The 16,783-nt window shown below is 39.4% G+C and overlaps 1 protein-coding gene across 4 annotated transcripts in view; it reads left to right on the top strand.

Moving 5' to 3' along the window:
* HERC3 (HECT and RLD domain containing E3 ubiquitin protein ligase 3) overlaps positions 1 to 16,783 on the top strand; it is a 45,002-nt gene that overhangs the window by 13,276 nt on the left and 14,943 nt on the right. For 2 of the 4 annotated variants that reach the window (XM_070758013.1, XM_070758012.1), the window contains exons 10-15: positions 130 to 254; positions 3,262 to 3,321; positions 6,635 to 6,746; positions 8,217 to 8,406; positions 10,675 to 10,838; positions 12,190 to 12,303. In XM_070758013.1, coding sequence (XP_070614114.1) covers positions 130 to 254; positions 3,262 to 3,321; positions 6,635 to 6,746; positions 8,217 to 8,406; positions 10,675 to 10,838; positions 12,190 to 12,303 — 765 coding nt within the window. Of the gene's footprint in view, positions 1 to 129; positions 255 to 3,261; positions 3,322 to 4,992; positions 5,069 to 6,634; positions 6,747 to 8,216; positions 8,407 to 10,674; positions 10,839 to 11,541; positions 11,631 to 12,189; positions 12,304 to 16,783 lie in introns of those variants that run through there. The other 2 variants (XM_070758014.1, XM_070758015.1) reach the window with 2 other exon arrangements.

Raw genomic sequence — 16,783 nt, 5'->3', positions numbered from 1 at the left:
GGGATAAACATAGATCCATCCTAAGATAAAATACAGGAAATAGTATAAGGGCAGACTAGATGGACCCTGAGGTCTTTTTCTGCCGTCAGTCTTCTATGTTTCTATGTTTCTATCTGCACCTTCTTACAGAATTCTCTACCGGCCGATGATTTCCGGAGCGTAAATCACAATGACCACACCTGTTTGATTAATGACAACACAATAGACATTTGGAGGCAAAAGCTTTCTGAAAAAAATAACTCTAATTCAATGAAGTAAGTCCACTTCCGTTCAATTTATAAAGGATTATTGTGATGGTGGGCAATGACGCGATCTCTGGCTTTCTTGGGGTAGCTTCTTTTCTGGGCTGGTTGGATCAATCAATCCATGGGCTTCAAACTCGATCGCGTCCCATGATGTATCGCAACTTTTCTTCTTCTTTTTTGCCTTTGCGGAGCCGGGGTGGTTTCGCAACCAGCCCTGCAGGCCGCCAGTTTGACAGGCCTGATACTATTTATTTATTTTATTTATTTATTTATTTTGTCCAATACACAATAATACACAATGAAAGTAATAGAGGACACCTTCGAGGAAATAGAATTAGAGAAAGAATAGAAGAGAGAGTCCTCGGAGAGGGGCGGCATACAAATCTAAATAATAAATAAATAAATAAATAGGATAAAATAATCAATGAGAGAACAGAAGAAAGATATAGGGATAGAAGAGAAGATATATGGGATATTTTATTTATATTTATTTATTTATTTATTTATTTATTTATTCCAATACACAGTACAGTAGTCCCTCACCTATCGCTGGTGTTACGTTCCAGACCCGACCGCGATAGGTGAAATCCGCGATGGAGAATTTATCGACTGATAGTACTTATTTAAGTATTTATATTGTAATTGTTTGGTAAGTTTTCATTGTTTTAAGTGTTTATAAACCCTTCCCACACTCTTACAAAATTTTAGATATATTTTTTTTGAAAAACCTGCCGATCGAGTTCCGCGGGCTGTTTAAATCTGCCGATCGACTTCCTCAGAAACCCGCGAACCAGCGAAGATCCGCGAATGATTTTTCTCATTAATATTTCTTGAAAACCCGCGATGAAGTGAAGCCGCAGTAGGTGAAGCGCGATATAGCGAGGGACTACTGTAATACACAATGAAAGTAATAGAGGAGACCTTCGAGGAAATAGAATTAGAGAAAAAACAGAAGAGAGAGTATAGGATAAAATAATCAAAGAGAGACTAGAAGAAAGATATAGGGTAGAAGAGAAGATATATGGGATATTTTATTTTTATTTATTTATTTATTTTGTCCAATACACAATAATACACAATAAAGCTAATAGAGGACACCTTTGAGGAATTAGAATTAGAGAAAGAATAGGAGAGTATAGGATAAAATAATCAATGAGAGAACAGAAGAAAGATATAGGGATAGAAGAGAAGATATATGGGATATTTTATTTTTATTTATTTATTTATTTATTTTGTCCAATACAAAATACCCACTGAAGAGAATAGATATGTAATAATATAAATAAAGAGAAGAATAGAAGAAAAGATATAAAAGTATAGTATCTACTCCAATTCATTATCCAAAAGGATAATCAGCTTCATAAATTATGGGTTTGTATCGTTCCGATTTTAGTATGTGTGCTGCTGCTGAAGCGAGCACATAAATTATAATGCACTTGTGGAAAAGGAATCCTCAATCTGAGTATTGTATTGGCAGTTCTGTGTTAGCAAAAACTTCAGAAGAGAAGGATTTAGGGGTAGTGATTTCAGACAGTCTCAAAATGGGTGAACAGTGCAGTCAGGCGGTAGGGAAAGCAAGTAGGATGCTTGGCTGCATAGCTAGAGGTATAACCAGCAGGAAGAGGGAGATTGTGATCCCCTTATATAGGGCGCTGGTGAGACCCCATTTGGAACACTGTGTCCAGTTCTGGAGACCTCACCTACAAAAAGGTATGGACAAAATTGAAGGGGTCCAAAGACGGGCTACAAGAATGGTGGAAGGTCTTAAGCATAAAACGTATCAGGAAAGACTTCATGAACTCAATCTGTAGAGTCTGGAGGACAGAAGGAAAAGGGGGGACATGATCAAAACATTTAAATATGTTAAAGGGTTAAATAAGGTTCAGGAGGGAAGTGTTTTCAATAGGAAAGTGAACATAAGAACAAGGGGGCACAATCTGAGGTTAGTTGGGGGAAACAACGCCATATGCTATTTAAAAAAATAAATAAACATAATATAAAAACACAAAACACAAAATAGTGCACGGTGAATTGTGATCCCGCCACCCAACCACATACATACATTCAATCCCTCCACCAAATGAGGGTGTGCTATTTTATAATTTTTTACAACCAGGAACATCAACATGTTTGCAAAGTGTAGAGTGATTCCAAATTGTTCTTTATAGCTCAGTCTCGAATTCTACTAGCCATAAAACCTCTGACCTTGTCCCATCTAGCTATGCACCCAAGTGGGATGCTTGGCTGCATAGCTAGAGGTACAACAAGCAGGAAGAGGGAGACAGTGATCCCGCTGCATAGAGCGCTGGGGAGACCCCATTTGGAATAATACTGTGTCCAGTTCTGGAGACCTCACTTACACAAAGATATTGACAAAATTGTCCTAACACCATGGGAAATTTGACTTTTTCCATGGTCTTAGGCGACCCCTGTGAAACAGTCGTTCAGCCCCAAAGGGGTCCTGACCCCCCAGGTTGAGAACCACTGATTTAGAAGAATGGCAGAAACTGTTCTAGAAAACTTCTAACATGTTTTAATAATGTGGTATAAAGTTTTGTTTTAGGGTTTTTTTTGAGCCAGAGGATTATTTATCAGATTTTTAACCCAAATGTTTTCAACCTCTTACCAAATTCTTCCCTGCTGAACTAATGAACCCATTTCTAGATTTGTTGTGTGTGGTATATTTTAAGTCAGTGTGTTAAGATCAAAGGCAATTGAACAGATTACAGAGAGAGAGAAAAAAAGGTGAATAACAATTAGGTTCAGTTAGTATATGAATCCATAATCTGATTTGATTAGCTTTGCTTATCTTGTCATATGAAGTCAGTTTGTTAGAGTTTGTGAATAGCATTTTGTAGCACATTGTGTAAACACAGGCAATTTCAGCTAAGCCCAGGTAACTATGGATAAGCAAATCAAGGCAGTGTGTGAAAAAATATATGTGATTCCTAAGCAATATAAGCTTTAACTAATTTTCCTGTCTTTTGCCTACTTGCGTTTTCCCTGCCCTAAGCAGTGAGGTTGTGCAGATCTTATCTTCACCAGCTTGCTGGAATGGAAGTTTCCTTGAAAAGAAGTAAGTTGCTTAAAATAGGGGCGAAAAATATTTGGCTAATTTCTGGTTGCAGCTTTTGAAATGTTTACTCGATATAAATCACTAAATGTGGATCACAGACAAGACAGACTGACTGACTGACTAGATTTCACTCAGGGAAAAAAGATACTGGTTTTATAGCTTCCCCTTTTATAGTAATTTTTAAAATAAATATGATAACAAGTCCAATGGTACCTCTACCTAAGAATGCCTCTACTTACGGACGTTTCTATATAAGAACCGGGTGTTCAATATTTTTTTGCCTCTTCTCAAGAACCAGTTTCCACTTACAAACCCGAGCCTCCAAAACTGTAACTGTCACCTTCAGCAACAAATATATATTTATTTAGTAATTTATAATCTTTTATTAAAATGTAGCAAATAATCTCTTATTCCCATATATATTTTTTTAAATCTATAAATAAATCTATAAAAATATTGTCAGGCCAGCCCTGGTGTCAGGAGAAACTAAGTGTTACAAACATCACATATCAGTATTAACCCTGATCAAATATAGCTATTTTATATTCCTTCCTTTTACTTCTAACAATATTAAATTTTAGTCCATTCAAATAATATTATATAACTTGATTTCTTTTCATTTTTTGTTCATTGTCCCTTCTCTTGAGTCCATTGTTCAGAAATATTCTTCAGTAGATGTTAGAATATTCTGGTTCTATAGCTTCCTGATACAAAGAAGAGGCAGGATTTTTTTTAAAGGGAAAAAAATGGATGTCACGTAGTTGCTGTGTTTATGGAAAAAAGCAAAAGATTCTTGTGATAACTTCACCGTATTTTTCATGCTATAAGACGCTCCGGACTATAAGATGCATATTGTTGTTGTTGTTGTTATTGTTATTATTATTATTATTATTATTATTATTATTATTATTATTCACCCCATTTGCATTGAAAGTTGAAAGAAAATGCAGAGCACCCTGCATAAGCCATGTCCACAGTGTGGTAGTAAAAATTTTGGTAGCCCTTCACTGTAGTAAGTCTAAGTGCTATTGCTATTTCCACCTACTTTTTTTGGGGGGGGGAATGTGTCATAGTATGAAAAATACGGTATATCTAATACAGTGTTCCCTCAATTTTCACGGGATGCGTTCCGAGACCGCCCGCGAAAGTCGAATTTCCGCAAAGTAGAGTTGCGGAAATAAATACACTATTTTTGGCTATGAACAGTACCACAAGCCTTCCCTTAAACACTTTAAACCCCTAAATTTCAATTTCCCATTCATTTACATTATTACTCACCATGTTTATTTATTAAAGTTGATTTAAAAAAATATTTATTAAAGGTGGGCAAAAGTTTGGCGATGACATATGACGTCATCGGGCGGGAAAAACCGTGGTATAGGGGAAAATCTCCGCAAAGTATTTTTTTAATTAATATTTTTGAAAAACCGTGGTATAGACTTTCCGTGAAGTTCGAACCCGCGAAAATCGAGGGACCGCTGTATATGGGTAGAGAGGATGGAGCAGTGAGTAAGATGTTGGCTGAATTGCCATGTTGCTAGAAGTCTATATATCCAGATGGGTTGACACAGACTTCCAGGAACTACTTATTTCTATTGTCTTGTGTTGTTATGGCAATAGTACTTATGTCTCCGAAAGCTATGTTTAGCTCTTTGTATCTGCATGCTTTAGCAGGGAATTGGTAAAAATATATGATTAAGTGGAGCCTCCTCCTCTTCTGTCAAGAGAACACCGGCTGTTGTTGCAGCTCCTAGTAACTAACTCAATGGTTTACTTGCAAGCTCGCCAATAAGAAACATGAGGTTGGTATTTGGTACTGACAACTTATGAAAATTCTCTTTCACTGCAAAATGTTGTAGACGCTAATTTGGGGAGACCTACAGCCCATCAGGTATACAGTGATCCCTCTATTATCGCGAGGGTTCCGTTCCAAGACCCCTCGCGATAATCGATTTTTCACGATGTAGGGTTGCGGAAGTAAAAACACCATCTGCGCATGCGCACCCTTTTTTTTCTATGGCCGCACATGTGTAGATGGTGGAGTTTGCGTTCCCCGCCGCCCACGCAAAGGGGAAACCCCGATTCGGCTCGCTGCTGCTGCGCTACCGAGCAGATCAGCTGCTGGGCGGCCGAAGGAACCTTCCCTGGGTCTTCCCCCTCTTGCTGGCGGGCGGGCGAGCGGCGGGCATCAGCGAGGAGCCAGGGTTTCCCCTTTGCGTGGGCAGCCGGGAAGACCCAGGTTGGGGGTTCGGGGGGGTGCTGGGAAGCCCCCCAGGCCGGCTGCGACTTTTTAAAACAGCCGCGCCGCTTCCCAGCTGAGTCCTGAAGCCAAACGTGGAAGTTCACCTTTGGCGTTTGGCTTCAGGACTCAGCTGGGAAGTGGCGCGGCTGTTTTAAAATGTCGCAGCCGGCCTGGGGGGCTTCCCAGCACCCCCCCGAACCCGGGTTGGGGGGTCGGGGGGGGTTCTGGGAAGCCCCTCAGGCCGGCTGCGACCTTTTAAAACAGCCGCGCTGCTTCCCAGCTGACTCCCAAAGCCAAACGCGGAAGTGGTTTTTTTTTAAATTAATATTTTTTTTAAAATCGCGATATAGCGTTTCGTGAAGATCGAGATCGCGAAACTCGAGGGATCACTGTATACAGTTCAGTTATATTATTTGTAATGTTGCATATTCTTTTGCTGGTCTCCGCATATCTGAGATGAAAGTGGCAATTATATGTGTTCCATTCCGACATGAAGAGAGCTATCATCGGAGCTTAGTTGGATCAATTATTGGTGCATTTATTGCTCTTGTGACCACAATTGGCTCTGGGCCAAGAGCTACATTTTGTTTTTGGTTGAGAGGACGGTGTTTCTGCCTTCAAAACTGAGCAAATCTAAAGAAAAGGGAAAACTCCTAAATTTTAGAAAATATAAAATTATATCTCCTCATTAAAGGTGAACTATTTTAAATTCAAGCTGCTTTGAATCCATTGACTGTTCCACGAATGGAAAAGATACTCTGAATTCAAAATACTTTGAGTTGAACTTTATACATTTGAAACCCATTGTAGCCGATTGGAAACTAATTAGAATGTAGGAATATAGAATAATCCTGAGAAAAATGAAAATTCCTTCATATTTGGTTCCTGATCAATGGTTTTTTTACTACTTTCTGCTCCTGTCAATGATACCTGTATGGGAAGTTTGAGTCGTACATACTTATAGATTATAAGATAAAATAAAGGCCTATTGTTTACATTCAGTGCGTTGCCTGCCCAAATTCTCTGCTTCAAAGAAAACACGATATAAATGTGCTTAACATTCTTTTCTAGAATAGATGAACATTTTAAAACGAGTCCCAAAATACCAGGGATTGACTTGAATTACACCAGAGTGATGTTTAATAAGCTAATGACATCTCAGCATTCTACACTGCGTGACCAGGTACTGAAACTTCTAGTAATATGGTAGTAGTGTTAAGTAGTTTGCTTCCTTCCGTGAGTATTTAAGGAGAGAGAGCTCAAGGTGGATAGATAGATGATAGATAGATAGATAGATGGATAGATAGATAGATAGATAGATAGATAGATAGATAGATAGATGATAGATAGATGATAGATAGATGATAGATAGATAGATAGATAGATAGACAGACAGATAGATGATAGATAGATAGATAGATGATAGATAGATAGATAGATAGATAGATAGATGAGATGATAGATAGATAGATAGATAGATAGACAGACAGATAGATGATAGATAGATAGATAGATGATAGATAGATAGATAGATAGATAGATAGATAGATGAGATGATAGATAGATAGATAGATAGATAGATAGACAGACAGATAGATGATAGATAGATAGATAGATGATAGATAGATAGATAGATGGATAGATAGATAGATAGATAGATAGATAGATAGATAGATAGATGATAGATAGATGATAGATAGATAGATAGATAGATAGACAGACAGATAGATGATAGATAGATAGATAGATGATAGATAGATAGATAGATAGATAGATAGATAGATAGATAGATAGATAGATAGATGAGATGATAGATAGATAGTAGATAGATAGATAGACAGACAGATAGATGATAGATAGATAGATAGATGATAGATAGATAGATAGATAGATGATAGATAGATGATAGATAGATAGATAGATAGATAGATAGATAGATAGATAGATAGATAGACAGACAGATAGATGATAGATAGATAGATAGATGATAGATAGATAGATAGATAGATAGATGAGATGATAGATAGATAGTAGATAGATAGATAGATAGATAGATAAAGATAGATAGATGATTGATAGATAGATAGTAGATAGATAGATAGATAGTCAGATAGATAGATAGATAGATAGATAGATAGATAGATAGATAGATAGATGATAGATAGATAGATAGATAGATAGATAGACAGACAGATAGATGATAGATAGATAGATAGATGGATGGATAGATAGATAGATAGATAGATAGATAGATAGATAGATAGATGATAGATAGATGATAGATAGATGATAGATAGATAGATAGATAGATAGACAGACAGATAGATGATAGATAGATAGATAGATGATAGATAGATAGATAGATAGATAGATAGATGAGATGATAGATAGATAGTAGATAGATAGATAGATAGATAGATAGATAAAGATAGATAGATGATTGATAGATAGATAGTAGATAGATAGATAGATAGTCAGATAGATAGATAGATAGATAGATAGATAGATGATAGATAGATAGATAGATAGACAGACAGACAGACAGATAGATAGTAGAGAGAGAGAGAGAGAGAGATAAATAGATGATAGATAGATAGATAGATAGATGGATGAGCTATAATCCATGCCTAATTTTCTTTCCTCTTTTCCTCAGATCTTGAAGAGCTTTGAAAGCTCCTTGATCCCTCAGCTGCCCAGCTCCCCGCCCGATGTTGAAGCCATGAGGATCTACCTGATTCTTCCCGAATTCCCTCTCTTCCAAGACTCAAAATATTATGTAACCCTAACGCTTCCTTTTGCAACGGCCATCCTGCGCCTGGAGAAGAACCCCAGTAAAGTCTTAGGTAGAAGATGAGCTCCTCTTTTCTGGGAGTGGGCTGCCTTACACTGATTTGAGGACAAAATAAGTCACAAAACATGTTTTTTATGTCAGCTCTGTGAAATGGCCAGGAAACGCTGCCCACTTGTTCTTCAGCCCAGTTAAGTCTTCTGACTGCTTTCTCTTGAATTCCTCGGTTAATTTCCTTGGTTGAGAGGGAGACCTTAAATTGTCTAGGTCTCCAGCACTTTCTATGGGAAGAGAACTTCCTCCCATGTACAGTAGTACCTCTAGATACGAGCTGCTCCACATGTGAGTATTCCAAGTTACGAGCCGCGACGTGAGCGAAATTTCTGTTCGACACCCGAGCTCAAATTCAGGATACGAGCCGAGCTTCCACTAGGTGGCGCAAGAATCTCCTTGCTTCCGGTTATCTCGGCGCGAAAAACAAAGTCTAAAGGCCTTCGTTCGAGATACGAGTTGATCGACTTACGAGCTCGAGTCTGGAACGAATTAAACGCGTATGTCGAGGTACCACTGTAGTAATATTGTGATCTTCCTTGGTTGTGGACAACATCAGTGATGCTTTTATGACATCGCTTTCCCTTTTATCTGTCCTGAACCATCACCTCGTACAAGTGAAGGGCTACATTTACCTTTTCCTATCGGTACCAGGTTCCCGAGTTCAAAAAGTCTGCGCACACCCCTGCACGAGACTTTGCTTCTGCGCACGAGCTCCCGAAGTGAAATCTTGAGCGAGGATGCTCACACAAATGAGATTTCAGCAATTTTTGCCCTTTTTTTGCTTTTGCGCATGAGCGCCCAAAGTGAAATCTCGCGCTAGGATGCTCACACGGATGAGATTTCCACAATTTTTGCCCTTTTTTTGCTTCTGCGCATAAGCGCCCAAAGTGAAACCTTACGCTAGGATGCTCACACAGATGAGATTTCAGCAATTTTTGCCCTTTTTTTGCTTCTGCGCATAAGCGCCCAAAGTGAAATCTCGCGCTAGGATGCTCACACAGATGAGATTTCAGCAATTTTTGCCCTTTTTTTGCTTCTGCCCATAAGCACTGAATACTGGAGCCCACTAAAAAGTCTTAACGGATCGCCGATCCCATTTGTACCGTGTGGGGCCCATCACTGCCTCACACTTACTTACATGTGCAGCAACTAACACATTTCCTACTGGGAACAGGGTCCAAAAAAGCTGTGTTAAGGGGGTCAGAAATGAGTGGGTGAAAATGAAATTGAGGGTTAATAACCAGCCTGAGCCAACAGTCAAACACGCCATTAGTGATCTAAGTTCATCTTACCTTGAATTCCTAATTTCTGCTGATTTCCCTTGACTGTTAGTTGGTCAGATTCTTGTAGGGAGCTTAAGCTGACGCTAAAACTTACATACACATTTGATAGACTTCCTGGTTTCCTTGATACGGGAGAGAAATATTCCTTAGTGCCAGAAGAATCGCTAATCCAATTTGCAGTCCAGTGTGCTTTTTTTCTCTTGGATTTTTGTGATCTAATTAGGGCTCCACATACCGAGTGGACAATATAGACAGGGGTCCCCCACCCCCCTATATTGAGGATATCAACAACATGATAGTGTTGGTTCATGTAGCAAGTACAGTGGTACCTCTACCTAAGAACGCCTCTACTTACGAAGTTTTCTAGATAACAACTGGGTGTTCAAGATTTTTTTGCCTCTTCTCAAGAACCATTTTCCACCTACAAACCCAAGCCTCCGAAACTGTAACTGGAAAAGGCAGGAAGAAGCCTCTGTGGGGCCTCTCTAGGAATCTCCTGGGAGGAAACAGGGCCGGAAAAGGTGGGGAGAAGCTTCCGTGGGGCCTCTCTAGGAATCTCCTGGGAGGAAACAGCCTCCACTCTCCCTATAGTTTCCCCAATCGCACACATTATTTGCATTTACATTGATTCCTATGGGGAAAATTGCTTCTTCTTACAAACTTTTCTACTTAAGAACCTGGTCGTTAAACGAATTAAGTTCATAAGTAGAGGTACCACTGTACATCCACTTGATTCTGGAGGATTCACTTCTCTTAAGATTGGGTTGCATCTCATATTTTTGACTTTTTCCCCAAAAGTGCATCTCTGATCACATTGAAGGTACTTAAGATCCTAGAACAGAGTTTCTCAACCCTGACACTTGAAGATGGGTGGACTTCAACTCCCAGAATCCCCCAGCCAGCCAGCCATCATGTTGGTTTTTCATTCAATTTTCATTATAATGCTGAAATCAATAACCCCTTTCGCTTTATGTCATCTTATTTAGAAAACTGGTGGTCTCAGGTTTGCCCAGAGTATTTTTTGAGGCTAGTGGATCTCTATAAAGATGTTGTGGTTTATCTCTTGAATGGGAAGAAAACACTGCAGGTCCCGGTCTTGAACAACAGTTACATCACGGCTGCATTAAAACTTCTGGAGAAATTACATAAGGTAAGAAAATAATTCTGTGAGTCTGTATAAACATTGCTCTTGACTGACGGGGATGTTTTTTCCACCAAGCAATTGTACATTGCGCATTTGCAGTGTGTTTGTGTGTATGTGTATTAGATAGATAGATAGATAGATAGATAGATAGATAGATAGATAGATAGATAGATAGATAGATAGATACATACATACATACATACATACATACATGCATAGATACATAGATAGATAGAGAAATATATAGATAGAAAGAGAGAGAAATGGATGATAGATTGATAAATACATAGAGGAGAGAAATAGATAGATAGAGAGATAGAGAGATAGAGAGAAATAGATGATAGATAAATAGGGGAGAGAGAGAAATATATAGATAGACAGATAGAGGGAGAGAAATAGATGATAGACAGAGAGAAATAGAGGATGGACTGACAGACAGACAGACATAGATAGATGAGAGAGAGAAATAGATGGATGGATGGATGGATAGATGGACAGATGGACAGATGAGAGAAAGAGAAAAATATAGAGGATCGATAGAGGATAGTGAAGGAGAGAGAAATAGATGATGGATGTAGGGACAGACAGACAGATATGGAATACCACAGGTCCTGAGTTGTGTGGTTTTCCATACTTGGAAGACATATATATGGAAGATATGTATAATGCAGAATATAAATTCAATGACCTTGCATATTTAACCCTATAGATTTATGTTCATCTACTTCATGGGTGCCAAATTCTCAGCGCCACGTTGCTGTCACGTGATGTATTGTAAAGGTTTTCCCTTTTGCAGAGCTGGGGTGGGTGTGGCCCATGTGTGATGCATCCGACCCATGGGGTGCCGATTTGATACCCCTGATCTATCTATCTATCTATCTATCTATCTATCTATCTATCTATCTATCTATCTATCTATCTATCTATCTATCTATCTAGGGTGCAATATTGCAACTTATGTTAGCACTTACGTCAACTGGTATTAGATTTGTGATGGTCGCTAGTGCCATAATTTTGTTTGCCGCTTTTTAGTTCCATCATTAGCAAATTACTATTATTTATGACTTGACTTGACTTGACTTGACTTTTGACTTGACTTGACTTGACTTATATGCCTCCCCTCTCTGAAGACTCTAATATCCTCTCCAGCTGGCTGGAGAATTCTGGGATTTGAAGTTCTCCAGGCTTAAAGTTGCCAAGGTTCGAGACTTCTGGTGGATACTATCTGAAGAGGAAACCCAATCTGGTGGAGCCTTCATTTCTTACAATTAGCCTTCTTTTGGGGATTTGCAATAATTCTGCGAAGAAATTGTGAATTATGTGGTTCTGATTTTGTTTTTTTGTTTCCCCATATCAGGTAAATCAGAAAGCTAACCACATAGAATATGACAAATTTTATATCCCAGAGATTTCTAACCTGATAGATATTCAAGAAGACTACCTGGTGTGGTTTTTGCATCAAGCGAGAGTGGTAAGAAGTTTTTCGTTTAATTGCTAAGTTCAATGATGCTCCAGGAATTAGTTAACTTAGAACGTTCCATCCGCCCCAAATCAAAATTAAACATTGGCCTACTATGACGTTTTTATGCGAGTTATTTGTAGGCATATAATTTTGTTTCCAGATTTGACTACCTGGATATATCAGATAATTAAGGAAAGAAAAGATAACCATTCATATCAAATCTTAATCTAATTATGTATATATATCAACAGCAGCTGGTCTCAAGACATCACCATTATACAAAAGTTCTGTGATGAAAACTTGGAGTCTTTAATTATTAATTGCAAACCCTTTTATTCTCCTCGTGAGATTCATTCCTTCTTAATTTCTACAATTTACATCCCTCCCCAAGCATCTGTACAAAAGGCACTAAAAACCCTAGCTGATCAGATTATGGAGGCTGAAGCCAAATACCCCGATTCACTGGCCATTATTTTGGGAGATTTTAACAAGGCAAACTTAAGAGATGAGCTACCAAAATACTTTCAACATGTAAATTGTCCCACCAGAGGCAATAATATCTTAGACCATTGTTATACAGCTGTAAAAAATGCATATAGGGCTTTACCAAGAGCAGCTGTGGGCCATTCTGATCATTGCATGATTCACCTTGTACCTGCTTACAAACAAAGATTTAAAGCCACAAAACCAATAATTAAATCAGTGAGGACTTGGACTGAGGAAGCAAAGTTAAAGCTACAGGCTTGCTTTGACTGCACAGACTGGAATATTTTTAAAGACACCTCTGCAGATCTAGATGAACTCACAGATATTGTAACATCATATGTCAGCTTCTGTGAAGACCTATGTGTACCAACCAGGAACTTGAAAATATACAGTAACAATAAACCTTGGTTCACAGCCAAACTCAAGCAGTTACGTCATTCCAAAGAGGAAGCCTACAGAAAAGGTGATAGAATGCTGTACAATCAGGCCAGAAATATATTAACAAGGGAGATCAGAGCAGCAAAAAGGAACTACTCTGAAAAGCTAAAGAATCAATTCTCAACAAATGAACCAGCAAACATGTGGAAAACTCTCAAAAACATCACCTGTTACACCAAACCACCTTCCCAAGCTGAAGGAGATCAGCAATTGGCAGATGACCTGAATGTGTTCTACTGCAGGTTTGAAAAGAAACCTCAACCACTTATGTGCACAACCTCCATCCCAGACACACCAACAACAGCTAAATCTTCTACAACTGAACCCATCCCATTGTGTTTACAACCCCTAGTGATCACAGAAAAGGAAGTGAAAGATCTATTTCTCAGACAGAAGCCTGGAAAAGCACCAGGCCCAGACAAGATAACTCCTTCTTGCTTAAAAGTCTGTGCTGACCAATTGGCCCCCATCTTCACCCAAATCTTCAACAAATCACTAGAGTTGTGCTATGTTCCTTCCTGCTTCAAACGCTCGACTATCATCCCAGTGCCAAAGAAGCCCTCCATCAAGGAACTGAATGACTACAGACCAGTTGCTCTAACATCTGTAGTTATGAAAACCTTTGAAAGGCTAGTGATGTTCCATTTGAGAGCCATCACGGATCCACTGTTAGACCCCCTGCAATTTGCATACCGAGCAAATAGATCAACAGATGATGCTATTAATTTGGCTCTACACTACATCCTTCAACATCTTGAATCTCCAATGACCTACGCCAGGGTCCTCTTTGTGGACTTCAGTTCAGCATTCAATACCATGGTACCGGACATTCTCTTAACCAAACTAAATCAGCTAGCGGTACCTGAACACACTTGTAAGTGGATCACAAGCTTCCTAACAGACAGGAAGCAGCAGGTGAAGCTAGGAAAAATCACATCAGATATATGTACAATTAGCACAGGTGCCCCCCAAGGCTGTGTACTCTCACCACTTCTCTTCTCTCTATACACTAATGACTGCATCTCATACGATCCATCTGTTAAACTACTGAAGTTTGCAGATGATACAACAGTGATCGGACTCATTCGAGACAATGATGAATCCGCATACAGACGGGAAGTTGAACAACTATCCTTGTGGTGTGACCAGAACAATCTAGAACTGAACACACTCAAAACTGTAGAAATGGTGGTAGACTTTAAGAGAAACCCTTCCACCCTTCCACCTCTCACAATACTAGACAACACAGTATCAACAGTAGAGACCTTCAAATTTCTAGGTTCTATCATATCTCAAGACCTAAAATGGTCACCTAACATCAAAAACATCATCAAAAAAGCACAACAAAGAATGTTCTTTCTGCGCCAGCTCAGGAAGCTCAAACTGCCCAAGGAGCTGCTGATTCAGTTCGACAGAGGAATCATTGAGTCTGTCATCTGCACCTCTATAACTGTCTGCTTTGGTGCTGCAACCCAACAGAACCGACACAGACTTCAGAGGATAATCAGAATTGCAGAAAAAACAATTGCTGCCAATCTGCCTTCCATTGAGGACCTGTATACTGCACGAGTCAAAAAGAGGGCGGGTAAAATATTTACTGACCCCTCACATCCTGGACACAAATTGTTTCAACTCCTACCCTCAAAACGTCGCTACAGAGTACTGCACACCAAGACAACTAGACACAAGAACAGTTTTTTCCCGAACGCCATCACTCTACTAAACAAATAATTCCCTCAAAACTGTCAGACTTTCTACTAAATCTGCACTTCTATTCTACTAGTTTTTCTCGTCATTCCTATCACCCTTTTCCTCCCATGTTGACTGTATGACTGTAACTTGTTGCTTATATCCGAAGATATTTATTAATATTGCTTCTTCATTGCTTATTTGACCCCTGTGACAATCATTAAGTGTTGTACCACATGATTCTTGACAAATGTATATTTTATTTTATGTACGTTGAGAGCATATGCACCAAGACAAATTCCTTGTGTGTCCAATCACACTTGGCCAATAAAAATTCTATTCTATTCTATTCTATTCTATAACAATATCAATATACATAGGAGGAAGGGTTGTGTTTTAAAAATGTAAAAATGTATTTCCCATTCATTTCATTTCTTTCATTAGACCAGTATATAATTTCTGTTTTAAAGTCATAATCGTTATATATCATATTATTATATTATTTTTTAAGAAAAGTATGGAAAATCCCCAAAAAGAAAATAGTAATATTTTTCCCTAATCTATATATTTTCCACTGTTGTTCTTAGTGTAATAATCCTCTCTAATCTATAGACCCAGTGTAGTTAATAAAATAAAAGAACAGAATAGAATAACAGGGTTGGAAGGGAGTCTTCTAGTCCCAACTCCCTGCTCAGGCAAGAAACCCTATACCGTGTTTCCCCGAAAATAAGACACTGTCTTGTATTAATTTTTGCTCCAAAAGTTGTGCTACGTCTTATGTTCGGGGGGTGCCTTATATTTCTCAAATAAGACAAATTCACAGGCAGAAAAGCTGACACCCCCAAAGAAAGTGTACCGTACGGTACACTGATTACGGTACGGTACCTGTCAGTATGGCACCCACACACACAAACGCGGGCACTTATATGGCACAACAGTAAACTCCCGCTATTGCAGCTTCCGGCCACCAGAGGAGCTACAGTCTACGCATTGTAGTGGAGACTGTAATGGCAATGAGACAGCAGCAGACTGTCTGCTCTACTGGACGGTACAAAGCGATGGAAGGGGCCAGCAGGGGACGCCACATTATTACGGTACCGCTCTGAACAGCTTTGAATGGTACCGTATGTTTTTCCACCGTACCGTATGTAAACGTGACTACGCCTTATTTTCGGGGGGTGCCTTATATTAGCAAATTCTGCAAAACCTCTGACATGCCTTACTTTCGGGGTATGTCTTATTTTAGGGGAAACAGGGTAGCAGTGATGGTGAAACTATGGCATGAGTGTCACAGGTGGCATACGGAGCCATTTCTGCTGGCACGCGAGCCATTGCCCTAGCTCAGCTCCAATGTGCATGGGTGTACTGGCCAGCTGATTTTTGGCTCACACAGAAGTTTTGGAGGGCATTTTTGGCTTCCAGAGAGCCTTCTGGGGGATGGGGGGGAGTTTTTACCCTCCCCTGGCTCCAGGGAAGCCTTTGGAGCCCAGAGAGGGTGAAACACGACGCTACTGGGTCCACCAGAAGTTGGGAAACAAGCCATTTCCGGCCTCCAGAGGTCCTCCGGGGGGTGGGAGAAGCAGCTTTTGCCCTCTCCTGGCATTCATTCATTCATTCATTCATTCATTCATTCATTCATTCATTCATTCATTCAATTTTTATGCCGCCCTTCTCCTTAGACCCAGGGCGGCTTACAAAATGTTAGCAACAGCCCTTTTTAACAGAGCCAACCTATTGCCCCCACAATCTGGGTCCTCATTTTACCCACCTCGGAAGGATGGAAGGCTGAGTCAATCTTGGGCCGGTGATGAGATTTGAACCGCTGACCTACAGATCTACAATCAGCTTCAGTGGCCTGCAGTACTGCACTCTACCT

The sequence above is a fragment of the Erythrolamprus reginae genome, chromosome 7 (genome assembly GCF_031021105.1).
Source record: "Erythrolamprus reginae isolate rEryReg1 chromosome 7, rEryReg1.hap1, whole genome shotgun sequence".
Taxonomy (NCBI): Eukaryota; Metazoa; Chordata; class Lepidosauria; order Squamata; family Dipsadidae; genus Erythrolamprus; species Erythrolamprus reginae.
Note: the sequence above shows the minus strand (reverse complement) of the source record. Positions and strands in the feature narration are given on the sequence as shown.